The following is a 27,109-nucleotide window of genomic DNA, read 5'->3' as shown; positions in this document are numbered from 1 at the left end:
AGGTTAATATCACTAAAAATCTCAAACTACTACATGTGCCACAAATTTACCTTTCGTTAGTTTATGTTAAATTTCACACTTAAATTACTAAATTGGATGATACGTGACAATTGACGAGTAGATTAATTTGGAATTTTACCTTCCATTTGCCATAAGTATACAATTTGTGATTTTTCACGATATTAATCTAATTTAATGGAATCTAATAAAGGATAAAATTGACATAAATATACCAATTTATGATTTTTGATGATTAAAAAATTAGTTTGCGGTAAATTTGCGATAGTTCTATCAATCTAAGATTATTTATCATCAAAACAATTAGTTTAAATAAATTCATCATATGTATATCAATTTTAAATTTTCATGGCATTAAACTCTCTCTCTCTCTCTCTCTCTCTCTATTAAAATTGTCTTAGCAAGCAAAGGATGCGTGTGTCATGCAATACTGAAGCCATTGTGAAATGGCCATGATCAACTTTATTCATTACAAACGTCTCCCTTTCTTTTATAATACGTTGTGTTTTATATCATCCACATTCATTGTTCACATCACCATCAAACTCTAAAAATCAAATCATTTTGCTCACATCAGTTGTGGCCTATAAAGTATCGACACTCTTTAGAAGCTTTCATTTTATGTCGAACACTTTGACACATATCCAACACTCTTCGACTCTTGGTTAATACGTGTTGGAAAATCCAACACCTAGTTAACTCTTTCAGCACTCACTGACATTTGAGTTCGGAATCCCAACATACGAGTTCGGAATTCCAACATGTAACTCTAACAAATATGGGGTCAATTTTAAAAGTTTTCAATAAATGATGTGTCACAATATAAATATTTAAAAAGTAAAAAAAATTAAAAAATAAAGGAGGAAAGAAGAAGAACTTATTCATCTCTTCTCTTATGACTTTCACCTTCCGCAACGCATAATTCACTTTCCCCAAGTTCTTTTTCTCTTCTTTTTTGACATGCTTCGACACGCTAATCTAGAATGTGAATTGTTTGTTTTTTTCCTCTTAAGTTTTATGAATTATTGGAACGGAGTTGAATTTGTCAAATTGAAACAATAAATTATATGAACAAATGGTAGATTAATGTTTTTAATGTAAATTCATTATAAGCTTTATTTATTTATTTATGAATTTGAATTAAATTAATTTTATTAATATAATCATAAAAACAAATACATTTAATATATAACGTATCATGACGTGTCAAAATTCTCTATTCTTTAAGGCACGACGTGTCAATATGTCATGTTGTGTTGCGTGTTGAGTATTGGTGTCAGTGTTACTTAGTTTGTGGCAATGGACTTGCACGGCAATGGACTTGCACGAAATTGAGATTCCTTATCATGGCATGGCATATAAATCTTTTGTGAATAGGCTTTTAGCGACAAGCTAAGGCTGTCTCTAAAAGTCTGCCAACTCCTCCTTAGAACTAAAGGGCTTTAGGGACAAACAACCGTAATTGAGCCTGCATTCTTGGGGAATTCTCCTAGGTTTATGCACGTTGGTCTCTTATCCAAAATAAGGATAAGTGGTTCCAAGTTCCACTTGAAATATGAAATCTAAAACCTATAAGTTAGAACATATTATCCTAATTTTTAAAAATTGAAATCTTTTATGCATACTTAATAATTTGGAACCTATCAAGTAATAAATTTTAGGATTTACCCAAGTTTCACTTGTACTTTTAATTGAACGATTATAGTGAATCATCATCTCTAGTGACCACAATCTCCTACAATTGATTGATCATAACTTATATTTAGATATACGAAAAATATGAAATATTAACAGAGTAATAGTCTCAATCATGTATATCACCAATGTGGAAGTTTAAACTAGTAATTATTGGACACCATAAATTGCTGTATGATTGTGTGAAAATATAATACAAGAAAAACACAAAGTCTTGTTTCAACCTTATCATCAAAAACTTGAACCCGGAACCTACCATGCATATCCTTAAATCTAGAATTCAATCAGTTCCTACTAGTCCGATATTTAGGTCCTTGGTTCTACCTTGAAACTATACTCACCCCTAGTCTAAGGTGTGCTTTTTTCCAGATTCAGCGACCTTCTTTGAGAGGACTCGGTATGCTATTTGAGCTTGTGGACTAAGGGCGCGTTTGGTAACGATTTTGTTCCCTAGGGAACCGATTTCGACCAGAAATGATTATTTTTGATTCGTTTCCGGGAACCGATTTTGAGTAAAAACGCGTTTGGTAACGAATAAAATTTCGATTCTGGAATAGAAAAAGAATAGAAACGTGTTTGGTAACTATATAAAATTTTCATTCCAATTCTTTTTTAATTACCTTTTTAGATTAATATAAATTTGATATTGAATTTTCATAAACCATTCACTCGATTAATTATATTTTTATACTAAGTAATAAAAATATTAACTAAAATTTTTTATTATATAGTAAATAATAAACCATAGAATAAACTATACTAATATCCCTAAAATATGTAATAAATATAAATACTAAATTATAATATAAAATTAAATATGTATTCTATATACAACAAATATATATTTCATAATAGGAATGAATGTTAATTTAATATGAATGAAGGTTAATTTTAATTTAGCCAAGATACTTCTCTCTCTCTCTCTCTCTCTCTCTCTCTCTCTCTATTCCCTTCCCCAAAACTGAACATCCAACGTTTAAGAAAATAAAAGTCTTCAAACTAACATGACTCTTTGAAACAAAAAAAAAGGCTTTAATGAGAAACTCATCACTACACCTTATCCATTAAATGAATTGTTGACACCTAATTTTTCCCATTTTTCATTTAGGATTTAATTGTCTACAGAATTAGGAATTAGTTGTTTAAGAAAAATGATAAAAAAAAAAGAACAAAAAAAAAAAAGAACAACAAAGCAAACAAAAGATAAAAAAGAAAACAAAAAAAACAACAAAAAAATAGAAAAAAAGAGACATGGAAGGGGCCGGGCCGAATCTCGCCTTGGCCCGGCCCATGCCGCTTTCTCTCTTCCTCTCGTGCGTGAAACCCTAGCAGAGGAGGAGGGGGTTCGAAGGAAGCAGCAGGAGAGGAGAGGAAGGGGGAGGGAGCTCGACAGAGAGAGGGGGCGGGGAGGAAAACTAAGAAAAAAACTAGAAAAGAAAAACAGAGGAGGATACCAAAAAAAGCAGAGAAGAAAAAGAGGGAAAGGAGGGGGAGGAGGGCAGCGGCGGCGCTGCTCGACGCCGTCTGCGCCGCTGCCCTCCGAACGCTGCTTCCTGCAGCCCGAAGCCTCGCCGCCTCAAACCGACGCCGTCCTCGCCGCCGCCCTCCGAGCTCGACGCCGTTCGAGCTCCCGCCGTCGGACTCCCTGCACTCGACGCCGCTTCTGCCGACGCCAGCAGCCGCAGCACCCTTCGCCGTTGCTCCCGACGCCGAGCTAACCGAGACCAAAGGGAGAGGGAGGGCAAACTCAGAGCCACCGCGCCCGAGCGCTGCCTGACTCCGCCCGCGACGACCTGATGCTTCCGCTCGCCTCCGACGCAGCCGCCGCCCATCCTCGCAGACCCCGATGTCGTCGTTGCCGTCCGCCGCGTAGCCGCCGCCACCTGCTGCGCTCAACGCCGCTCGAGCCGTCGCCGCCCTCCGTCCCGACGAGCTGCTTGCTGACCCTCATCGAACAACGCCTCCCTGCTGCTGCTGCCGTCGTTCGCCGCCCACAGCGTTCCCGACGCCGAACCAGCCGGAGACGAACCAGATCTGGGAGTTGATCGAACTCCGCTGCACCACCAGGCCATCCGCCGTCGCGCTTCGCCTCACTTGCAAACAGCGAGATCCGCGCAAAGCTCCTGCTGCCCTTGCTCTGCCCGTGATCTACTCGTTCGATGCCGCTCCTCCGCCTGCGACAACCCGCCGTGCTCTGCTTGTAGCTCGACGCCGCTGCCCCCGACGCCAGCAGATCCCAGGCCGGCCGCCGCGTCTTCGCCTCTGCTCCGCCGCATCGCCGCGTCTCCGCCTCTGCTTCGCCGCGCCGCCGCGTCTCCGCCGCACCGCCGCTGCCGTCAAGCCCGCCGCCGCCGTTGTCAGCGCCGCCAGCAAACCCTAGGTTTCAGCCCGAAACCGGGTCGGGTACGGGTCGCGAACCGGGTAGGGTTTCTATCCACGTGGGCCTGTAGTAGTGGGCCATCGGCCTTTTGGGTTTGGGCTAGTTTAGTTTGGGCTTGTGGGCTAGTTTAGTTTGGGCTTGTGGGCTAGTTTAGTTTGGGCTAGTTTGGTATAGACTTGCGGGCCTGCTTTGTTTTAAAAGAGAAGAGAGAGGGATTCTTGGGCTGGGCCTATGCTTCGGGCCCACCTGGGCCGAACCCGGGTCCGGTCTCCGACCGGACCCGATCCGCGTTGACCGGGTCGGGTCGAGCCGAACCCGACCCGGTTCACTTCTTTTTTAATCAAAAATTAATTCAAAAAATCAAAAAAAAAAAAATATTTAAAAAAATTAATTAAAACAATTTCGAAAATCCAAAAAATATTTAAAAATTAGAAATTAGTTATTTTTCTTTAAAAAAAAAAAAAATTTTAAAAATTTTAATTTTTAATTTTTTTTTAAAAATTAATTAATAAAAAAAAATTTCGAAAATCCAAAATGATGGGATTTGATTAGGATTTGCCATGTATTGCCATTTTAGCGTAATTAGACTTTTATGTGCTCGTATATTGATTATGTTGCATGTTTAATTTGTAAATCTAATTATGTTTGATTGCATGTGTTTAATTTTATGGCAATTAGAATCTTGATAATTATGATGTTTACTTTAATGATTGCGCACCCGCATGATCACCTCATATGTTAGTTGATAAGTATAAAATTAATCCAAACTGTCTGACAAAAATCATTTTGTTAAAATGAACAAGATTAGGTACATCGAAAGGGCACTAATTGATTAATTAGTGTAATCAAGTCCCCGAACCTAAATTCTCTGGTTGCGTAGGAAGTGAGGTATACTCCCATACCTCACTTGGTTTCTAGCCGACCCCAATAGGCTAGTGGCGACTCCTTTTGTGCAAAATTTCTAAAGAATATCCCAACGTCACGCGGGGTATGGGCTTGGGAGAGCCCGCGCCTGATCATGGGCCTTAGGCCCGTCATTTAGACAATACCCCTAAACCTACTCCCTCCCCCCGAGGGTAGGTCGCGACATGAATAATAAAGTAACATAGTCCATTGTTCAACTTTGAATATCGGCTTTGATAAGTCAATAATTAAAAACAATATTACAAAAGTTGTAAACATAAAGTTATTGAATCTCCGGCATATTGTAATCCTTGCCATTTGATATGCAATACTTCAATGAATATGAAGTTTGCCTTCGGATTGGTGCTCGAAACCGGAGTCCACAATAGCACGAAGCAACTCTGGCTTCAAAAGGAAGTCTTTGAAACCGGAGCTGTGAATCCCGACGTAACCCCTGCATGACATCGAAACAAGAATAAGCTCTCCGCGCAAAGAATCAGCAATAGTAGTATGCAGGAACTCAAGATCAAAATGAATCCACGTGAAACAAGGAAACCATTCTATTTCACTCCAACTTCCATGCGTAAAAGACCATCAACGATTTTCGCGTTCATTAACTTCTGTTTCATCATACTGCCTCACCTCTACAAAGCTAGAGCCCAAATTTGACTCTCCAACAAACACATAACCTCTATAAAACCAAATCTACTCTCGTCCTAATCAAATTGGGATCTGATCACCAAGAACAACCCTTTGTGAACCCGAGTCGCAATGCAATGCCCAGTTTTTGTCCGGATCGAGGAGATACTCAGTCTGGGGCGAGAAAAATAATCAAGATAATAGACACAGCTCCTACACAACCTTAAAAGACAAGGACTGCCTGACCTCCACTTCGCTTACATGATACATCCATACACCTAAACGTTAGCATCATTTCGGATCTAAGATTCACACTATAAGTCAAAGATCACAATTTCCAGATTCGAATTCGACCAAGCACAGCACACAAAATTACAGATCCAGCACAATATAGAAAAGGCCAGCGACACCTCGGCCAGCTCGCCGTCGCTCGCCCTCGGCCAGCTCGGTGAGGGCGCCCGCCGAGTCGGCCCCAGGGGTCGGACGTCGAGCAACCCCTCGGCCAGCTCGCCGTCGCTTGCCCTCGGCCAGCTCGGCGAGGGCGAGCGGCCGAATCGGCCCTAGGGGTCGGATGGCGAGCGACCCATCGACCAGCTCGCCGTCGCTTGCCCTCGGCCAGCTCGGCGAGGGCGAGCGACCCCTCGGCCAGCTCGACGAGGGCGAGCGATGCCGAGTCGGCCCCAGGGTCGCCGCAAGCGACCCTCGGCCGATCGGCGAGGGCGCCCGCCGATTTGGGCCCAAGGGTCGCTCGGCGAGCGACCCCTCGCCGGATCGATGTGGGCGCCCGCCGATTCGGGCCGTGGGTCGCTCGTCGAGCGAGCGCCACCCGTCACGACGCCGAACCAATCATAGAAGGGAACTCACCTTGAACGACGCCCTTCAATGATGAAGAAGCAGCGATCGCCGATCGCCGTTCTTGAGGAGGGAGGAGCAGCAAGCCACCGTTCTTGAGGAGGGAGAGAATGAGACTGATGAGCAGAGTCGAGATGAGAGGACGAGAGAGAGTAGAGGAGATAAGGCTTTGGCAATTTTGATTCTCCTTTTTGATTCTGGGATGGAGAATCATATATATTTTTTTTTTATTCTGAATTCTTGGCCAAAACTGATTTTGGGAGTAAATCTGTTCCCAGTTTTGGAAAAAGTTTTGACAGGGAAAAAAATCCAAACGCGACACTATTTGGATGGTTGCCAAACAGGGCTTAACTAATCAGATTTTAGCTTGAGAGAAAGAGGTCAACTCACAGGGATGATAGCTTCTGGCAGATCCTCCAATGGACAACGCCAAACAACACAGATGGGACTCGTCATATAAGAGTTTATCTCTTTCAAATCAAATGCAGTACGCTCCGGAATCACGCGACTCTGTGCTTGAGGAGGATGAACAGTTCGCTGGGCGGCTCGTACTCAGGGTCCAACAATAGGGAAGACTCTTCTCTTCTTCTCGAACCGGGTGAACAACCAGTCCACTATCTCGGCCCTGAAATGATCCTTGATGAGCCCCTCCAGGATCCCCGTAATGTATGAGGCGATCATGGACGGCGTGAGCACTATGATGGTCCCTCCGTCAGTCTTGGACAGGTCGAGCAGCTCAATCCTCTCGATGCTGAACAAACCGTTTATCTCTTTGACTGTTTCTAGCTCTTGCTGACTAGCATAGTATCTGGGAAGGTTGAAAGAGTCCACATCGTTTTCGCTTAGCAGCCCCTGAATCCAAGACAAGAAGATTGATCATTGAGCGCAAATTAGAAAGGAGCTTGTAACGTTCCATAGAGATGAACTCCATGTACTCTCGACGTTCTGACCAAACGTCAATGCAAGGAACAAACTTGAAAATGGATGTCGTACCTCGATGGCCGTATCGACAAGGCAGGAACCTAAGACACCAATCATTACTATGAGTAAGCATCGTTGCGTAGTCGTCCCAGGGGAGAGGCACAATTCAACAAGGGCCATAAGCCCTCCGCAAGCGAGCTCTTGCTCCCTAGCTCCAAGGAAACGCTCCACACCTCTAGCGAATTCAACTGCATACGCCTCATGGACCTCTGGAGGGCCATATGCGCAGTCGATCCTTCCCTTGTTCCATGTAGGCGAGTCTTGTCCATGACTTCTTTCAGCACTTCGAACAGCCAGTGCAGGGCATAGGAGCAATGGATAATGTGGATCGAAGCCTTGGGAAATCAGCAGTCGTGAAATCCTCCGGGTACGCCAGCCGTGGAGTAGCACCGGTCGCAAGGGAGCGATCTGAAGAGGGTGTTGAAGTCGTTGGATGTGAAGTTGTTGAAGAACACTTGGAACTCGATGGCCACATAACCGAGGCCATCGGGACCGAACTTGAGTTCAAGGGTTTCGATGGTGTTTTGCATCGCAATAAAGGTGTTGGGCCCGACAGAGCAGCCTAAATCTGCTATGCAGAATTTGGTCGAGGCCGCCGAAGGAGAGACGAATCAGTTGGTCTCGAACTTCTCGGCAATTGACTCTTTGATCAAGGCCTTAGCGGTATCTACTCCCCTTTTCTGCAAGATTGCAATTAAAATCCTGCCAGTGGACACTCTGATTAAAAAAAAAAAAATGTACTTTATAGGGTATCGAGAACTTTGATGATTGAACATAAAGAAGACACATGATATGATTATCAGCCCGATAAAGGACATCATCCAGAAAAACAAAACTGTAAAACATTGCCATGAGGGAGAATAAGAGGGAAAGCTGCAGGTGAAATATGTTCGCCATAATATACTGCGTGAAAGGTGGAGTTGCGGGTGTAATTCGCTAGAAGCGATCGAGTTGGTGTAGAGGCCATCTCTCTCTCTCTCTCTCTCTCTCTCTCTCACTCTCTCAAGTAGACAAACACAAGGGCACTTAGCACTGGACCTGCTATATTAGGTCTGTCGTGATCGATAGGCCAAGCTACTCTTTTGGCTCTGAAGTAACTGAGACTGGTTGCTCGAGTTGAATAATAAATATAAAGAAATTGTAAAAGGATACTTGTTAATTGATTTTTAAAAAAATGAGCAGAATCGATTAATTTCTTAGGTCGGCCAACACTCTCCTTCAGTTCAACTCATACTTTCTTGGTTGATTCGAATCCATGTCCAAACACTTGCATTCTCCTTCTCCTTGTGACTATAAAAATAGGGTCAAATATGACAAACTATATAAGCATTCCTGTATTTTAGTTGGTGAGAATCAAGATCATCAAATCACGTGCCCGCCCGCCGGGGCGAGCTCGGCCTCGCCTAGACCAATGAGCAAAAGTGATGTACCTTCGGTGGCCGCGAGGCCGCGTTTGCACATTCAAAAGAAGAAAAAAAAAAAAAAAAAAAAAAAAAAGAAAAAAAAGGAAAAAAAAAAAAAAATAGAAAACATGTACCAAATTTACCGATGGATCTTAAATGTTTCTGAACTTAGTTGGTGAGAAAAAATATATATGAGCAAAAAGTCGTTGCTGCACATTCTAGATCACATGTACCTTCTGATGGATCTTAAATGTTTCTGAACCAAAAAATATATATAAAGTCTGCTTCAAACTTCTCTTCTGAATTTGGCAGATTGACTAGTTTTCCATAGTTGCAATTTCTTTCTTAAGATAAAACAATTGCACGTTCCTCATTTGATCTATATAAAAAGAATGACGGGGATGATAATTGTTTGCAGAAAGGTTATCTGTATATTAGCCACTTTTCTATAAGTCCTTTCCTCTAGAACCAAAAAAAAAAAAATGAATATGGGAATTTGTCCTAATACAAATTTGGTAAATTGCAAAGAACATTACAAAAAAATACTAAAGAATAAACGAAAGAAATTTAGTACATCTCTAATGAGACGGTTGGAGACTCAATCCTGGCGGAGCTCTTAACTCTAGTTCAGGCATAAGTGGCATGATTATCAAGGGACTTCTCTTTGCCACTATTTTTTTTTTTTTTTTTGGTCGGTCTTTCTGCCACTTTAGCTGGTAGACGATCACATAGGTCTCTTGCCGAGGCCTATTAAGTCAAAAGCGAAAAAAAAATCGTTGTCCCTCTTTTCTCCCTTTTTGCAGCCTTGTCACCATGCTAAATGAACATGGGACGTCAAGAAAGGGATCCTATCAACTTGTCCTAACATAGAAGCAAACTATATGTTGGTTTGTGCAATTGTACGCATGAAGGAAAATTTTAGGCATTGTATGTTAAAGAACAAAGCTCGTTTATAGCCAAGAAGTTGACTTATTGGTTTATATTACATATCATGGAACCTGAGAAATGATGAAAACTCTCATGAAATGTCATGGATAGACGCGATCTGCTGATATATAAGGTTTTGCCATCAATAGCTCGTTTGAGAAATTCACCTTCCATTTCCTAGATAACATAGTATTTTGCTCGGAGACACATATGCGCATGTACTAGTACAATAAATGATATAACCAACGTTTCCCCAATTAAAGGAAGCAATAATGTGGATGAGACCCATTATATTTTGGATTAATACCACAAAAAACCCCAAACTGTACCAAAAACCCTAAACCAATATTTCTATGACAAGTTTGCATTATGTTACTTTTCATTTACCATCAAATTGCTAAATTGAATGACATGTGACAGTTGACAGAAATATCAATTTGGGGTTTTACCCTTTCATTTTTTATATGTGTATTATTTTATAGTTTTTCATTGTTGTTGCCGGAACGTCTTTGCTTTCATTTGGTTGTATCAATTTGGGGCTTTACCTTCTTTTCATTTGTTATATGTGTATTATTTTATAGTTTTTCATGGTATTAATCTATAATACTTACCTTTTACCAAAAAAAAAAAAAAATCCAATTGTATGGATACTAATGGAGAGTAATTTTATTAAAAAAAAACTACCAATTTAGGACTTTTTGTGGTTAAAAAATTAGTTTGGGATAAATTTAGGAAAGCCAAACACCTAGAATGTCAAAACTTGATATGAGTGGACACTTAAATGGCAAAAGTTCCAAAAAGGTACACTTAAATGTTAAAATTGAAGTAAAATAGATTAATTAAGTACCAACGATTAGAAATCTGACCAAAATGCTGAACTAGCATTTTTCTTAGAAAGACAAGTGCAAAACAATGTCCTTTTACATGCTAACGTGGAAAAAAAAGCCAAAAACATTATTGTTGTGCATCATTTGAATTTTTAAATTTTAATAAAATAAAATTTATAACTAAATTTGATAACTAAATTAAAATAATGAAGAATAAGCACAACCCTTGCCTTCTAATCTTCATCTCCTTTCTTTCAATAATTAATTTTAAATTTAATTTAATTAATATTTATATTAAAATTCAAAAAAGAGGCAAAATGATGTCAATTTGGTTTTTTATTTTATTTTTATTTGTTGACTTTGCTCTTTGGCGAGCCACGTAAGCAAATTATATTATTAAAAAGTTGTCACATAGGATTTTTAGCTAGAGTCAATAGACTTGACACTTAAGTGTCCTCATTTTCAAAAAAAAATTGATAAGTGTACATTTCGTAACTTTTGATACTTAAGTGTCTTCCATACCAAATTTTTGCACTTGCGTTATTCTTTTGCCGATAAATTTATTATATGTATATCAGTTTTGGATTTTTAGTGATCAAGAAATTAGTTTTGTGTAAATCTATTATAAATGTATTAGTTTGGAATTTTTCTTAGTATCGGCTTTTATAGTTTTTCGTCTTAGTGAGCAAAAGATGGCAGTGTCATTTTCTAGTAACGCCAAAGCCATCATGAAAGAGCCTTGGTAAACTTCATTCATTACTTGATCATGGATTAGTAGTCTCCCTTTCTTCTATAAAATGTCTCGCTTTATATCATCCATATTCATTGTTCACATCACCGTCAAACTCAAAAGGCATGAAAAGTCAAAAGGAACATGGCTAAAAGTCAAAGCCTTTTTGCTCACGTAAGTTGTGGCGACGGGGACCCGCATGAAATTGAGATTGCCCCTCCCTGGACGGTATTGAATCTTTTATGAATTTGTTTCAAGCGACGAGCCAAGGCCGTCCCTGGAAGTCCGCCAACCCTTTCTAGGTATAGAAGACCGTAATTCAGCCTGCATTCTTGGGGAATTCACCTTGTTTTATGCACGTTGATCTCTTCTCCAGGACGTGCTTTTCCCAGAGGACTTGTTATATGCTATTTGACCTTGAGCTCGTAGACTAACTAATCATATGTTTTAGCTGAGAGAGAGAGAGAGAGAGAGAGAGAGAGAGAGAGAGAGAGACGTCTGCTCACAGGGATGATAGAGCTTCTGTCAGACCCTTCAGTGGACAACACCAAACAACACATATGGGACTAATCATACAAGAGTTTATCTATTTCAAATCAAATGCGGTATGTTTTGGAATCACGCGACTTTGCGCTTGAGGAGGATGAACAGTTCGCTGGGCGACTTGTATCCTGGGTCTGATAGCACGGAAGACTCTTCCATCTTCTTCTCGAACCGGGAGAATAACCCGTCCACTATCTCGGCCCCGAAATGCTCCTTGATGAGGCCCTCCAGGATTGACCTAAAGGATGAGGCGATCATGGACGGTGTCCGCACTCTCATGGTCCCTCCGTCAGTCTTGGCCCGATCGAGCAGCTCAATCCTCTCAATGCTAAACGAACCGTTTCTCTCTATGACTGATTCCAGCTCTTGCTGACTAGCATAGTATCTGGGGAGGTTGAAAGAGTCCACATCGTTTTCGCTTAGCAACCCCTGAATCCAAGACAACAAGAATGATCATTGAGCTCAAATTAGAAAGGAGATTGTAACATTCGATGGAGATGACCTCCATGTACTCCCAACTTTCTGACCAAACGTCAATGCAAGGCGCAAACTCGAAAACGGATGTCATACCTCAGTGGCCATGTCAACAAGGCAGGAACCTAGGACACCAGCCATTGCTATGATTGAGCATTGCTGGGCAGTCGTCCCAGATGAGAGGCACGGAACAAGAAGGGCCATAAGCCCTCCGCACGCAAGCTCCTGTGCTCTGGCTCTGAGGAAGCGCTCCACATCTTTAACGAATTGAGCTGCGTATGCCTCGTGGACCTCTGGAGGGCCGTATGCGTAGTCGATCCTTCCCTTGTTCCATGCAGGCGAGTCCTTGTCCATGACTTCTTTCGGCACTTTTGACATCCAGTGTACGGCATAGGAGCAATGGATAATGTGGATCGAAGCCTTGGGAAATAGGCGGTCATGAAATCCTCCGGGTACGCCAGTCGCGAAGTAGTGTCGGTCGCAAGGTAGCGATCTGAAGAGGGTGTTGAAGTCGTTGGATGTGAAGTCGTTGAAGAACACTTGGAACTCGATGGCCTCAGCGGAACTGAACTTGAGTTCAAGGGATTCGATGATGTTCTGCACCGCAATAAAGGCGTTGGGCCCGACGGAGCAGCCTAAATCTGCGATGCAGAGTTTGGTTGAGGCCGCCAAAGGAGAGATGAATCGGTTGGCATCGAACTTCTCGGCGATTGACTCTTTGATCAAGGCCTTGGCGATCTCTACTCCCCTTTTCTGCAAAATTTCAACTCTTGATTAAAATCCTGTCAGTGGACACTCTGATTAAAAAAAAAAAAGAGTACTTAATAGGGTATCGGGAACTTTGATGATTAAACATAGAGAAGCCACATGATATGATTATTAGCCAGATAAAGGACATCATCCAAAAAAGGAAAAAAAAATGGAAGACATTGCCATGAGGGAGAAGACAATAAAGAGTTGCAGGTGAAATATGATCGCCAGAATGCACTGCCTGAAAGGTGGAGTTGCGGGTGTAACTGTACAAGCCGTCTCCTCCGTTCGCTGGAAGCGATTGAGTTGGTGCAGAGGCCATCTCTCTCTCTCTCTCTCAAGTGGACAACTGTCACTCCCCAAATCCTATAGAGAGGGAATGATATAGCCGTCCTTTCCCCGATGGATGTAAGACGATAATGCTCTCGCTTTAACGACCATTAATTGACGGACCTGACAAATGTGATAAGAAAAGAAAATAAGTTACCATGGCCTAGTGAGTAATGTATTTCTTCTAAATGGATCAAACAATTATCATGCATATTTAAAACACAAACGTAACTCATTTTCACCAAATTCAGAATTTAACAAACTTTCAAGGCTAAAAATGGAATATTTCTTTCTTTAGCATAATATGTTGTCCGTAACCAAATACTCAAGATTATAATAAGCAAATACCAATGATCCAATCTATTAGCTAATCTCATAAAAACACAAGTTAATGGTCTATTCCATTGACCATCTCATGTTCAAGTATCTAACTATGGTCACATGTAACAATCGTGAAAAAATGACTAAGATTCCCTCCCTAGTTAGGTTTCCATTTATTATTAACCAGTGACTTGACCCACAATGATATCCTAGACTAGCATACGCTTACCCACAAGCCTCTCATTGGGCTCACAGTGATATTGAGCATCAACACCAATCCACAACAACCTCCACAATTTATAAAGTCAAACCAAAATATTGGTTTAACAAATCAAAACGTATAATCTTTTGGCAATTCGATTCATTTACCAGAAATACTTTTTGTAAAGTATTTATCAAATCATTTCAAAACTTGTTTCTTAAACCAAAATACGCACACACGCACCCACACACACGCACACGCGCACACATGCGCGCGCACGCACGCGCGCGCACACACAGATAACTTTCAAAACATGAGCCCCACACACACACAGAGATAACTTTCACACACACACACTGAGCCAGCAAAACACTCGTCCTTAGTGGAAACCTATTGTTATCTCGTATACGCAGCCCGTGTGTTAAAATTTTTTGGGCCATAAGTTCCTTCACATAAATCCATTTCAAACAAGTGTACAGTCCACAGAAAGCCATTTTAATATACTACAAAAACCTCAATTTAGCAACTCCAAAACCTCACCAAAAATGGCTGAAATTCAGGCCCCAATGTTACTGTTCGGAACTGATTAGCACGCGCAACAAATTTTGAAATTTGGTTGTAGGCAAATCGTAAGCTCAAATCAAGATCCGTAAAATTCTATAACTTCACAACATCCTAAGCTGTCATTTCTATAAAAAAAAAAAAAAGCACAGCTCAATGACTCAAAAATGGGACTTCGTCGCACAAATCTCCAATAATTCCAAATTCAAGCCCTAAGTTCAAAACTACTTCAATTGAATGAACGAAGGGCATGAACACTTACTGGTGTTATAAAAACGAAGTTGAGTCGGTTTTGCAAGTTGCATGGATCGTGAACGTGCGAAAATTTTTCCTCTTTCTGCTTTCTCCTCTCTTATTTTCTCTCCTCTCTTTTCTTCCTCCTTTTCCTTTCTGTTTTTCCCCGAGCTCTCTCTCTCTCTCTCTCTCTCAAAGCTGAAGTCCTCTCTTATCCCTTTTCATTTTTTTTTTTTTGGGCCTACCAAATCATATTTTACGCAAACACAAGGGCACCTAGCATTGGACCAATTATTTTAGGTCTGTCGTGATTGATAAGCCAAGTTGCTTTCTTGGCTCCGAAGAAACTGAGGTTGGTTGCTCGAATTGAATGATAAAATAAAGAAATTCTAAAAGAATACTTTTTAATTGATTTTTAAAAAAATGAGCAGAAGTAGTCAATTTCTTAGGCCGGCCAACAATCTCATTTCGTATGATTCACACTTTTTTGGCTGATAGTAACCTATTTCCAAACACTTGCATCTACCTTCTCCTTGTGATTATAAAATTAGGGTCAAATATAACAAACTATTGAACTAGCGTCTTGTAGTTGGTGAGAATTAAGAACATCAGATCATAGACCTAGACTAGTGATCTATATAAAAAGAATGACGAGGATGATAGTTGTTTGTAGAAAGGTTGTCCATATGTTAGAACCCACTTTTCAAAAAATCCTTTACTCTAGAACCAAAAAAATTAACGAGAGTCCTATACAAATTTCTATGCTACCGGAATAAATGAGAATTTGTGCATTACCATTTAGATCGATTTCTTCTTTTCACTTTCATTGGTTTCCTCAGTAAACTGCAAAGAACATTACTTCAAAATAATACTAAATGCTTGGATCATAATTCAACTCGTAATTACACTGACCAAAAGAAATCTCAATTAGATATATACTCCTTTCCACAATTAGATTGGGTTTTTCCCCCAAACCTAGTTCAAGATTCAATCCTCGCTAGGCCCCTTAACTTAAGTTCAAGCATAACCGGCACGATTATTTTTGAAATATAATACACAGAAATGACATGATCTTACAATTTACTTCGATGTGAAATTACTAGAGAAATAAATATAGAATAATGAGGACACCAGAGATTTATGTGTTTTGGTATGAGTATCAATACCTACGTCCATGGAAAGAGCTAGTAGCGAATAATTCACCACATTCAAAGACCGCTTAAACACTCAAGTATTTCCTACACCTAGATTTAAGCTCAAACCCAAATGTTTACAAATAAATAAGTTACTTAGATGTAAACTCATGGCACAAAATGACTGAGTGTTCAAGCTCAAACAAAATGCTCTATGTATGCCAAAAACAAGAACTCCAGTGTTCATCTTTTTTTCCGCATACGTACAGCTTCATGTTCTTGTTCAACGCTTCATGCGGCTTCTTTTGGACGTGCAGCTTCTCTCTTTTTTTCCTTTTTTTTCCTTGTGCAGCACTTTCCTTAGAAAAAAAAAAGCCTAGGCATTTTATACGGATGCCCAAAGTCAACAAATTTGATCTTGGGCCCCACTACTTCAACAAAAACAACACTAGCAAGGGTTCAACTTTCTTCCAACAAAGACACTTTTGCCCCTAAAAGATAAATAGATAAAATAAAATATAGTGTGCCCATTTTTGTCTTATGGTGGTAGATCATATCATCATTGCTTTCTTTTATATGTCCGAAAGATAGTTCAAGAAGGAATTGCTTCTTCATTTGATTTCTAATCCTCTTGAAAAATCTTTCTCAACAAATTTGATTTAATAAATCGTTATCCGAATTCAAATTTGTCGCGACCTACCCCTCAGGGAAGGGAATAGATTTAGGGGTATTGACTAAAGAACGGACCTAAGATCCATGATTAGACATGAACTCTCCCAAGTCCATACCTCTCGTGACATTGGGGTGTTCTTAAGAATTTCGTAATAAGGAGTCGTCATTAGCTTATTAAGGTTGACTAGAAATCAAGTGAGGCATGGAAGTGTAGTCCACTTCCTACGCAACCAGAAAATTTAGAGTCGGAACTTGATTGCACTAATTAGTCAATTAGTGCTCTTTCGGTACTTAATCTTGTTCATTTTAAAAAAAGATTTTTGTGAGGTAGTTTGGATTGATTTTATACCTATCTACTAATATATGTGTATCATTGTACCCCTTCTTTTGTCATATGTGTATCATTTTGTATTAATTTAATTATATAGAAGCTAATTGAGAGTATCTTCATAAAAAGAAGCCTCAATATTGAGTTTTTGATGGTCAAAAAATTAGTTTGAAATAAATTTATCATATGTGTACCGGTTTGAGGTTTATGTAATTAAAAAAATTAGTTTTGTGTAAATTTATTATAAAAGTATCAATTTGAAATTTTTTGTGACATTAGCCTTTATAGTTTTTTTGTCTTGGTGAGCAAAAGATGGCAGTGTTATTTTCCAGCAATTCCAAAGCCATCATGAAATGGCTGACTCGATTTTTCGAAGCTTCTGTTTCGGACTTGTGAGCATGGTCCTTATTTGTTTGTGACCTCTTAATACTTATAAAAGACAAAGATAATGTAATGTGTTGGGCAGAGTCCCTTGAAGTAAAGTGCGTGTTTGTAAAAACTCTAAATGATTTTCTAAACACTTATGCTTCTCCAGCCTAGTAGAATCCTCTAAAAAATGTAGCTCGGCTAGTTGGAAACATTACCATCTTGGCACCCTTAAGTGTCTCTATGCTTTAAACTAAATCACTGGGTAGTTTGTTACTAAGAGGCTGTCCCTAAAGGGCTTAAACAAGAGGTTCACCCACAGTGGAAATGCATACTTGTAACAACTGACTCTGTTTTCCCTCATTCTAAGCATAGGACCTCTCATTGGTATTACTTAATCATGGATTAGTCGTCTCCCTTTCTTCTATGAAATGTTATTGTTTTATATCATCCGTATTTATTATTCACATTGGACCTGAACAAGTCTTTAAAAGGCTTAAAAGGAAGAAACATGACATCACCATTAAACTTTAAAGGGACAAGAAGTGGAAAGGAATATGGCTAAAAGTCAAAGCCTTTTGCTCACATCGGTTGTGGCGACGGACTCGCATGGAATTGAGGTTCCTCGTCCTTGGGTGGTATTTGATCTTTTTAAATTTGCTTTTAGCAATGAGCCAAGGTTGTCCCTAGAAGTCTACCAACCCCTTCTTAGAATTAAAGGGCTTTAGGGACAGATGACTGTAATTCAGCCTACATTCTTGGGGAATTCATGGCAAAAAAAACATCGTAAGTGCCACAATTTAGCACAGGGGACACATAAGTACAAAAACTTCCAAAATGTACATTTAAGTGCTAGAATCAGAAAAGAATGGATCATTTAAGTACCAAAGATGAGAATTTTTGGCCAAAGAAGAAGGGAACATTTAAGTATCAAAGGCGAGAATTTTTGGTTAAACAACTGAACTATGGCATTTAAAAAAAAAAAAATCCATGTAGACTACACAAGATAATGCTCAATGATGTCATTTTGGCACTGAAATGATTACTTTCTACAAAGTTTGACACTTAAGTATTCACTTATAAGCAAGAGTGACACTTAAGTGATCACTTATAGTATAACTTGACACTTAGGTCATCATTTTTTAACCACAATTGGCACTTAAACATGGAGGATGACATTATTTTAAACAAGGATTGTTGAGTGGACATTCTGACGAGCCACGTAGAATGATTTTATTAATAAAATAGTGTAATGTTGGATTTTCGTCACACTCACCAGAGTTGGCACTTAGGGTGCGTTTGATAATGATTATGTTCTCGGAAACAAATTCTGATCATAAATGATTCTTTTTTATTCTGTTTCCGAGAACAATTTCTAAGCAATTTTAAACCGTTTGGTAACTATCCAAAATTTATGATTCTGGAATAGAATCACGTTTGGTATCGTGCTCAAAATTTCTACTCAAAATCATTTTCTTTTAATTTTTAAATAACTTTTTTTCTTTTTTTCCTTTCTCTTTCCTATTCTTCTTCTTCAAGTGGCCGATGACCTCACTAGAGCGTTGTCAGCCCTTGGCAAGGCCGGCCCTCGTCGGCTGAGCCTCACCGGGGCTGGGCGAGGCCCACCTAGCCACCGGTGAGGCTTGGCCTCACTAGATCGCAAGGCTCGCCCAGCCCTATCGAGGCTCGGCCTCGCTAGACTGGTTGCTGGCGACTAGCGGCAATGGGCGGCGGACGGCAGACAACAGTGGACGGCAACCGTGGGATGGTGGTAGATGAAGAAGAGAAGAAAAGGGAAGAAGAAGAGGAGAAGAGAAAAGGGAAGAAGAAGAGAAATATGGTCTTGATTCTTAGATTTGTTCCCGGAAACAAGAATCAACATTTTTTTTTATTCTTGATTCTGTTTCAAATCTACTTTCGGAAACAAAAAAAAATAGAAATTTGTTCCAGGAACAAAAATTTTACCAAACGCGATTTTGTTCCCAAATTGCTCCGAGAAACAAAAAAAATCAGAATTAGACACTATTTGGATGGTTAACAGACAGGCCTAAGTATCTATTTTTTTTTTTTTTTTTTTAAATAACACTTAAGTATACCTTTTAAAAGTTTTGGGACGCATGTTCTTTGCCTAGGAATTCAAGATTTATGCACGTTGGCCTCTTGTCTGGGATGTGCTTTTCCCATAGGACTTGGTACATGCCATTTGAGCTTGTGGACAAACTAATCATATATTTTAGCTGTGAGAGAGAGAGAGGTCTGCACACATGGATGGTAGAGCTTCTGTCAGACCCTCCAATGGACAACGCCAAACAACACATATGGGACTAATCATACAAGAGTCTATCTGTTTCAAATCAAATGCAGTACACTCCTGAATCACACGACATTGCGATTGAGGAGGATGAGCAGTTCGCGGGGTGACTTGTATCGCGGATCCGATAGCAGGGGAGACTCTTTGATCTTCTTCTCAAACCAGGTGAATAACCTGTCCACTATCTTGGCCCCGAAATGCTCCTTGACGAGCCCCTCCAGGACCGCCCTAAAGTATGAGGCGATCATGGACGGAAGCCGCACTCTGATGGTCCCTCTGTCGGTTTGGCCCGATCGAGCAGCTTGATCCTCTCGATGCTGAACAAACCGTTTCTCTCTATGACTATTTCTAGCTCTTGCTGAGTAGCATAGTATCCGGGGAGGTTGAAAGTGTCCACATCGTTTTCGCTTAGCAACCCCTGAATCCAAGAGGGGAAGAATGATCATTGAGCGCAAATTAGAAAGGAGCTTGTAACATTCCATAGAGATGACCTCCACGTATTCTCGACTTTCTGACCAAACGTCAATGCAAGGGGCAAACTCGAAAACGGATGTCGTACGTCGGTGGCCATGTCAACAAGGTAGGAACCTAGGACTCCACCCATTGCTATGAGTAAGCATTGCTAAACGGTCATCCCATCCGAGAGGCACAGAACAACAATGACCATAAGCCCTCCACACGCGAGCTCTTGCGCTCTGGCTCTGAGGAACCGCTCCACGTCTCTAGTGAATTGAGTGGCGTACGCCTCGTGGACCTCTCGAGGGCTGTATGCATAGTCGATCCTTCCCTTGTTCCATGTAGGCGACTCCTTATCCATGACTTCTTTTGGCACTTTGGACAGCCAGTGCAGGGCATAGGAACAGTGGATAATGTGGATCGAAGCTTCGGGAAATAGGCGGTCGTGAAATCCTCTGGGTACGCCAGCAGCGAAGTAGTGCCGATCGCAAGGGAGCGATCTGAAGGGGACGTTAAAGTCGTTGGATGTGAAGTCGTTAAAGAACACTTGGAACTCTCAATGGCCTCAGAACTGAGGTCATCAGAACTGAACTTGAGTTCAAGGGATTCAATGATGTTCTGCACTGCAATAAAGGTGTTGGGCCCGACAGAGCAGCCTAAATCTGCGATGCAGAATGTGGCCGAGGCTGCCAAAGGAGAGATGAATCAGTTGGCATTGAGCTTCCCAGCGATGTACTCTTTGATCAAGGCCTTGGTGCTCTCTACTCCTCTTTTCTGCAAAATTTCAACTCTTGATTAAAATCCTGCCAATAGACACTCTGATAAAGAAAATACTTTATAGGGTATCATGGACTTGATGATTGGACATAAAGAAGAGACATGATATGATTATCAGCCTGGTAAAGGACATCATATAGAAAAACAGAACTGTAAAATATTGCCATGAGGGAGAATAAGACAAAAAGCTGCCGATGAAATACGTTCGCCCGAATGCCTTGTCTAAAAGGTGGAGTTGCAGGTGTAACTGTACAAGCCATCTCCTTCGTTTGCTGGAAGCGATCAAGTTGGTGCAGAGGCCATCTCTCTCTCTCTCTCTCAAAAGCAGACAAACACAAGGGCACTTAGCACTGGACCTGCTATATTATTAGGTCCGCCAAGTTGCTTTTTTGGCTCTGTCATGGCTGGTTGCTCAAGTTGAATAATAAATATAAAGTGTTGAGGAAATTTCCCAAATTGATTTTGAAGATTGGCAAAACATTTCTATAAGTGTTCAATGATTCTGATGAAAGAATTTTCAGGTGATATTCTTGGAGCAATTTGGTTGATCAAAAAGTTCTGATGAAAACTATGATATGTATCATCGAACATTACTCATCAGACTTAGAGAACCAAATTCAAAGACTTATTTAAGACATTTTGGTTGCCTATGATTAAGATTGTGTTATGTTATGATAATCAAAGACAACAGTTGAAAGTTTGATGGGATGTGATAAATGTTATCAATCAAAACCATAGTTGTGGTTTAATTATTTCCTTCCTTATGTGTTATTTCAAACGGCTAGGAAGAAGATAATATCCTCATGCAATGGTTAGTAGCAATTGATTGGATTTCCTGCCTTATATATAAGGAGTTCCAAAGGAAAGTGTCTCTCAAGATTTAGATTTCTTGGAATGACTAATTTAAGGTGAAATATTCTTTCCATTCGTAAGCACTTGACTTATGGAAACCCAAACTGCTATATAGGCGGCATAAATTATGAGAAGTATCATCTCGGCGATCTTGAAATCATCAAATCTTCTCAACCAGATCTAGGCCAATAGGTGGATTGGCTTGATAAGTCCTCCTAGAGATATGTTCAACGGTCAGCTTGGACTAGGAGGTGTATAAAAGAAGATCTCCTGAAGGAATCAGAATTAGTATTCACAAGAATTGAAGCTTTTAATTTCAAAGTCTGAAGAGTGTCTTGATTATACATTTGTCACTGTGAGCATCATTGTGTTGAGAGTGTGTGAGGAGTTATACAAGCTTAAATGTTCAAAGCTTAAATCTTGTAAACTTTGATCGGTTCTTATCAGTGGATTCCAGCCAATTGGTTGTAGCGCGGGAGAGTGGACATAGGCTTGCAAAAGCCGAACCACTATAATCTTGAGTATGCAATTCTTTATCCTTTACTCTATTTATTAATTGTGGTAGAATTGTACATCGGTAAGATCTGACCACTTCATCATAAGCTGTCTCATTGCAATATTTATTTAAATTTTTTATTTCCGCAAAATCACCTATTCACCCGCCCCTTTAGGTGATATTTTAGCCATAACATAAATAAATTATAAAAGGATGCTTGTTGATTGATTTTTTAAAAAAAAAAATGAGCAGAAGCGGTTAATTTCTTGGGGCAGCCAACAATCTCCTTTAGTACAACTCACTTTCTTGGCTGATAGGAACCTATGTCCAAACACTTGCATTCACCTTCTCATTGTGATTATAAATATAGGGTTGAATATAACAAACTATTGACTTATTTAAGCATTCCTGTCTTTTAGGAATCAAGATCATCAGGCTCTAGACCTAGACCGGTGAGTGAAAATGATGTACCTTCTGATGTTGTTGCACATTCCAGACCACATAGACCTTCTGATGGATCTTATATGTTTCTGAACCAATATATAAAGTTTGCTTCAAATTCCTCTTCTGAATTTGACAGTTTGACTAGTTTTTTCACAGTTGCAATGTCTTTAACACCTGTGCGTTCCTCATTTGATTTGTATAAAAAGAAAGATGGGGATGATAGTTGTTTGCAGAATGGTTGTCCGTATAATTAGAGCCCACTTTTCAGTAAATCCTTTCCTCTAGAACCAAAAAATAATTAACAGGGTTCCTATACAAATTTCTATGCTACAAGAATAAATGAGAATCTTTACATCTCTAATTATACTGATTTCTTCTTTTCGCTTTCATCAGTTTCCTTAGTAAACTGCAGAGAACAAACTTCACAATAATACTAAATGCTTGGATCATAATTCAACTTCTAATTACACTGCCCAAAAGGAATCTCAACTAGATATATACTCCTTTCCGTAATTAGATAGGGATTTTCCCCCCAGATCTGGTTCGAGACTCAATCCTCGCCGGGCTCTTAACTCAACTTATGGACAGTACTAGACTATTAATATGGTATTTAAATCTCAAGAGTCTTACAAATAGTACCATCACTCATTCTCGTCTTAGGAGCTCAAAGATACTCAATAAAGTTGAACGATTGATGAATAAATCCGAAAATTGGCATCAATTCAAAACAGACAAGAACAAGGGAATTGGCCGTTGAGCCCAATACTTCTTTCATAGGTTTAACCGCCGGTTTCCACTTTGTCATTTAAGTAAGGGCTATCCATTCAGCAGACTACTATTACTAGGCCAAACTTCTTCGCTGATGTGCTCAGAAGTTAGATTCTTACAAACTGGGTGAGGCTAGGCAAGTGGCGACATTGTTGCTCACACATGACTCCAGGATAGCAAAAGACCAAGAAGACATTTTAAATGCAGTTTCTCGCTTCCTTTCACGCGATAGTTAATTTCTATATTCTTGCTGGACACAACTAGACAAGGGAATGATCTCATGCTTTACAGGGAAGCTGTGAAGTTTTGTTGAGATCAAGATGATGGGTCAGCTGCTGCGTGAAGAATCTACCGATGACTTTGACATGCAACATATTGGAAACTTTCTGAGCTTTGCTTCGAGGGGTGATAGAGTAGGCTTGAACCAGATGCTCAGGAATGGCATATCTCCCAACGTCCAAGACTATGATAAGAGGACTGCTTTACATCTCGCGGCGAGTGAAGGCCATGCTCCTATCGTTGAGCTTCTTCTTCTTTACAAGGCCGACGTTAACCTTCAAGATCGATGGGGCCGCAGTGTAAGCTTCTATCTAGTGCATCATCTCTTGTTGATAACTGATTTGTTTGATTTTTCTTTTTCTAAAGATACCGCGCTTGAGGTTAAAAACCATCATGTGTCTGTTTAATGTTCTTTATCAGACTAAAATTCTATGATTTTCTTACCTGAAGCCCTTGAGTGATGCGAGAAGTTATGGACACCGAGATATTTGCAGGATCCTGGAAGTGAATGGCAGCTTAGATCTCAAAAACGATCAACCAATGGTAACCAGCTTAATCTCTACAGCAAAGTTACTTCAAAGAAAACTTTTTCAATGTGGACTTCATTACTTGTTGAGCCAAGTCCTCTGAGCAATCTGCCCAAACATATGTGATGTCTCCTAGAGAGCACCCTGTTAGCTTTTATTAGAGAAAATGGATGTAATGAATGTGTCTAACCCCGTAATTTCTATTTTTCAGCCAGTGCGACATGACTCTGATTTGAATGAAGTGAATATCGATATCACAGAACTTAATCTTCTTCATTCTTCCATTGTCGAACAGGTAGGAGCCTCTATGAACAGATGTAAGAGGTGTCTAAAGAGGCCATGTTTAGTACTTTGTCAAGGATATAAATCACATCGAGATTAGCTACATCACATTAACTATATTACATGGCAAAACTACGGACACTGTGTCAGTAAATGACTGCAAATTAGTCTTTCTTTTATTGGTTAGTCATTACCATTGTTTCTGCTGCAGGGTGTATTTGGCGAGTCTGAAAAGGTCAAGTGGCGTGGAACATGGGTTGTCAAAACCATAATTAAGAGCCAAATCTGCCATCCAGTCAAAATGTGCGTAAAGCTTCAGGTTTTCTCATCTTCCTTCCATGGTTTCGTGGATTAATTTATCTCTGACAATGGAAGTATGCAAGGGAACTGAATATTCCTGTTACAAGCATTATACAGGAAATTATCAGCGAAGGATAACACTCTCTTACGAGAACTCAGGCACCCCAACATATTGCAGTTTCTCGGTTCAATTGTGCATGGAGAGGAAATGATTTTGATCACTGAATATTTACCGAAGGTATCATCAAACTTTATTACTCTACTTCTAAAATGACCCTCCCTCTGTGGTAAACTAATTTGCTTTTTTTGTGCATGAATCTTCATTTACTATTTATGATTGAGATATCCCATCTCACTATCTGTTAGAATTCTGTTGTTTTCAATGCCTAGGAGGCTCAATGAACAAAATATCGTGCAGACAGACTGAAGAATATTTAAGATCAAATATAGAACTCTGCTTTTAATTAAGGTTTGCCTTGCACAGTGAAGACTCTTTTGAGCAGACCAAGGCTTGAACTCTTAGGAAGTTGCTTCACTCATCAATCTTTCTATTAACTGTCCATTCACCTTGCTGTTCCAAATGTGTTTCAGGGAAATCTGGAGGACATCGTGAATGGGAAAGTAAGATTAGAACTGCCCACTGCTTTGCAATACGCACTGGACATAGCTAGGTTAATTAAGCTGCCCTGTCTCTTAAAATTTTTTCTCATGGGAAATAAAATTCATTTCTGATATTACTTCAGCTGTGCAAACCTTTTAATACATTATATATCTTAGGAGTCGACTCTTATTTACCCTTCTAAGTGGCTAGACTATTTAAATTCATGATGTTTAGTGAAAGCAAATGGTCTGAAAGTAGTACTTTGAAGCTTTGCAATTTCAGCTGTCTTCTTTGCGGTTGAATCTGATGGCCAACTTGTAATATTTCGGTTTAGAAACTTTTATCTTCTCTATGCAACATCATAACCATGCTTATTTCATAAACACTAAGTTGAAAACATACATCATGTGCTCAAGAGTTCAAGATTTACCTGATTGAGGACTCAGTTGAAGCAGCATAAGCATGCATAGCTAGTAATATTGCTGATAAAACTACAAGTCTAAGTGTGCTGCTTATCGAAACGAGTCTCTGAGCCTGAATTGGATTTCCAAACCCCTCCATCCTCTTTAATCTTTATTATGTTATGATTTCGATTCCTCTTGTGGCCTACTTTTAAGTTATCACTAAAATCAAGGCACTTTTTCGACCAAAAAGAAAGGGTGCTGCATATTCACCGATTTAAGTTGGATCATTCAAAAAATACATTATACAACCACCATCATACATTTATCAATTTCCGAATCATTTGCAGGGGAATGAATTATCTCCACCAGCATAAACCCTTTCCTATAGTGCACAATCATCTCCATCCCAGGTAAGTACGTTTCTGGGCCATGGACTTCATTTGCTGAAGTGATGTCAGGTAATGAAACTTAGGACACAGTTAAGATCAAGTGGATTCCTAGACTTTTTTTCTGTTACAGCACTTATAAAGTGATGGTGAACTTCTTTAAGAATGGTTAGACAGAGCACAAGCTAAAGTGAAGTCTTAGTAGAAGTAATACAACTTGTGGCACCACTGAATGCCCCAGCTTTGTATCTCATCAATTTTTAGAACTGAGAATAGTTTTGAAGTCATGTCCTGGCCCTGCGTCAGTGTATCTCACCTATGCTTCCTCCGTTTGTATATAGAAACCTGTTACAGGATGAAGGAGGACACGTAAAGATTGGTGAATATTGGGTCCAAATGTTCTATGAGCAAATTCACCCTAATCAAGAAACCAGTATGTGACCAAGTGTTTTTCATTTACTAATTATTAACTTTACCCACTCCTCTTATCAAGTCTTCTGCTTCACAGGTCGAAGAAAGGACGGCCCTGGCCACAAAAGAAACCCATCGGGTGACATCAAGAAAGATATCCTTTCAGTTGGAATCATAATTTATCAGGTCAGCAAACTGGATATGACGAGTGCAAATAGCTTGTTTCATAGGCAGCAAAAGTAGCTTTTCTTCCATAAATTTATCACCAACTACTTTTATTCATCAGTGACTGAAAAACATCATTTTGTTGTGTTTTCATAAATCTTGCCATTCCTATCCTTTTTTCTCTTCTATTTCCTGCTAATTCTGTTGCATTTTTTATGCTTACAAGAGTTATTTCTTGTCTGGGATTATTCAATTGGAGAGCAGATGTTAGAAGGAAGGCACCTGCCGGATAGTAAGAACTCTGACGCCATGCATATGGAGTCTGCTGATTTCGAAGCGAAGTTCCAGATGAGCAAATGTCCAAAAAGAATTCAACAGTAA

The 27,109-nt window shown here is 39.9% G+C and overlaps 4 protein-coding genes across 5 annotated transcripts; 1 reads left to right on the top strand and 3 right to left on the bottom strand.

Moving 5' to 3' along the window:
- Positions 1 to 7,039: 7,039 nt before the first annotated feature.
- Positions 7,040 to 7,998, bottom strand: LOC104423695 (probable S-adenosylmethionine-dependent methyltransferase At5g37990). Its single transcript, XM_039302865.1, has 3 exons — positions 7,859 to 7,998; positions 7,481 to 7,751; positions 7,040 to 7,339 (listed from the first exon to the last, which is right to left on the bottom strand). The coding sequence occupies exons 1-3, from the start codon at positions 7,996 to 7,998 to the stop codon at positions 7,040 to 7,042; spliced, it is 711 nt and encodes a 236-aa protein (XP_039158799.1).
- A 3,868-nt stretch (positions 7,999 to 11,866) lies between these two features.
- Positions 11,867 to 14,946, bottom strand: LOC104422124 (loganic acid O-methyltransferase). Of its 2 annotated transcripts, none has more exons than XM_039303312.1 (4): positions 14,799 to 14,946; positions 13,361 to 13,575; positions 12,469 to 13,125; positions 11,867 to 12,327 (listed from the first exon to the last, which is right to left on the bottom strand). In XM_039303312.1, the coding sequence occupies exons 2-4, from the start codon at positions 13,442 to 13,444 to the stop codon at positions 11,974 to 11,976; spliced, it is 1,095 nt and encodes a 364-aa protein (XP_039159246.1). In that variant the 5' UTR covers positions 13,445 to 13,575; positions 14,799 to 14,946; the 3' UTR covers positions 11,867 to 11,973. The 2 variants fall into 2 exon arrangements, with proteins under 2 accessions (XP_039159246.1, XP_010032657.2); XM_010034355.3 differs by having other exon boundaries at positions 13,364 to 13,575.
- A 4,699-nt stretch (positions 14,947 to 19,645) lies between these two features.
- On the bottom strand, positions 19,646 to 20,184 carry LOC104423693. Its single transcript, XM_039302864.1, has 2 exons — positions 20,097 to 20,184; positions 19,646 to 19,998 (listed from the first exon to the last, which is right to left on the bottom strand). Exons 1-2 carry the CDS (start codon positions 20,182 to 20,184, stop codon positions 19,646 to 19,648), a joined length of 441 nt encoding a protein of 146 aa, XP_039158798.1.
- Positions 20,185 to 23,696: 3,512 nt separating this feature from the next.
- On the top strand, positions 23,697 to 27,109 carry LOC104423692 (integrin-linked protein kinase 1-like). The gene is made up of 9 exons (XM_039302863.1): positions 23,697 to 23,951; positions 24,103 to 24,195; positions 24,391 to 24,474; positions 24,673 to 24,764; positions 24,879 to 24,999; positions 25,353 to 25,432; positions 26,114 to 26,176; positions 26,494 to 26,585; positions 26,955 to 27,109. Exons 1-9 carry the CDS (start codon positions 23,697 to 23,699, stop codon positions 27,107 to 27,109), a joined length of 1,035 nt encoding a protein of 344 aa, XP_039158797.1.

This window comes from Eucalyptus grandis, chromosome 10 (genome assembly GCF_016545825.1).
Source record: "Eucalyptus grandis isolate ANBG69807.140 chromosome 10, ASM1654582v1, whole genome shotgun sequence".
In the NCBI taxonomy this organism is placed as follows: domain Eukaryota; kingdom Viridiplantae; phylum Streptophyta; class Magnoliopsida; order Myrtales; family Myrtaceae; genus Eucalyptus; species Eucalyptus grandis.
The sequence above is the reverse complement of the archived record's forward strand: the minus strand, read 5'-3'. Positions and strand labels throughout refer to the sequence as shown.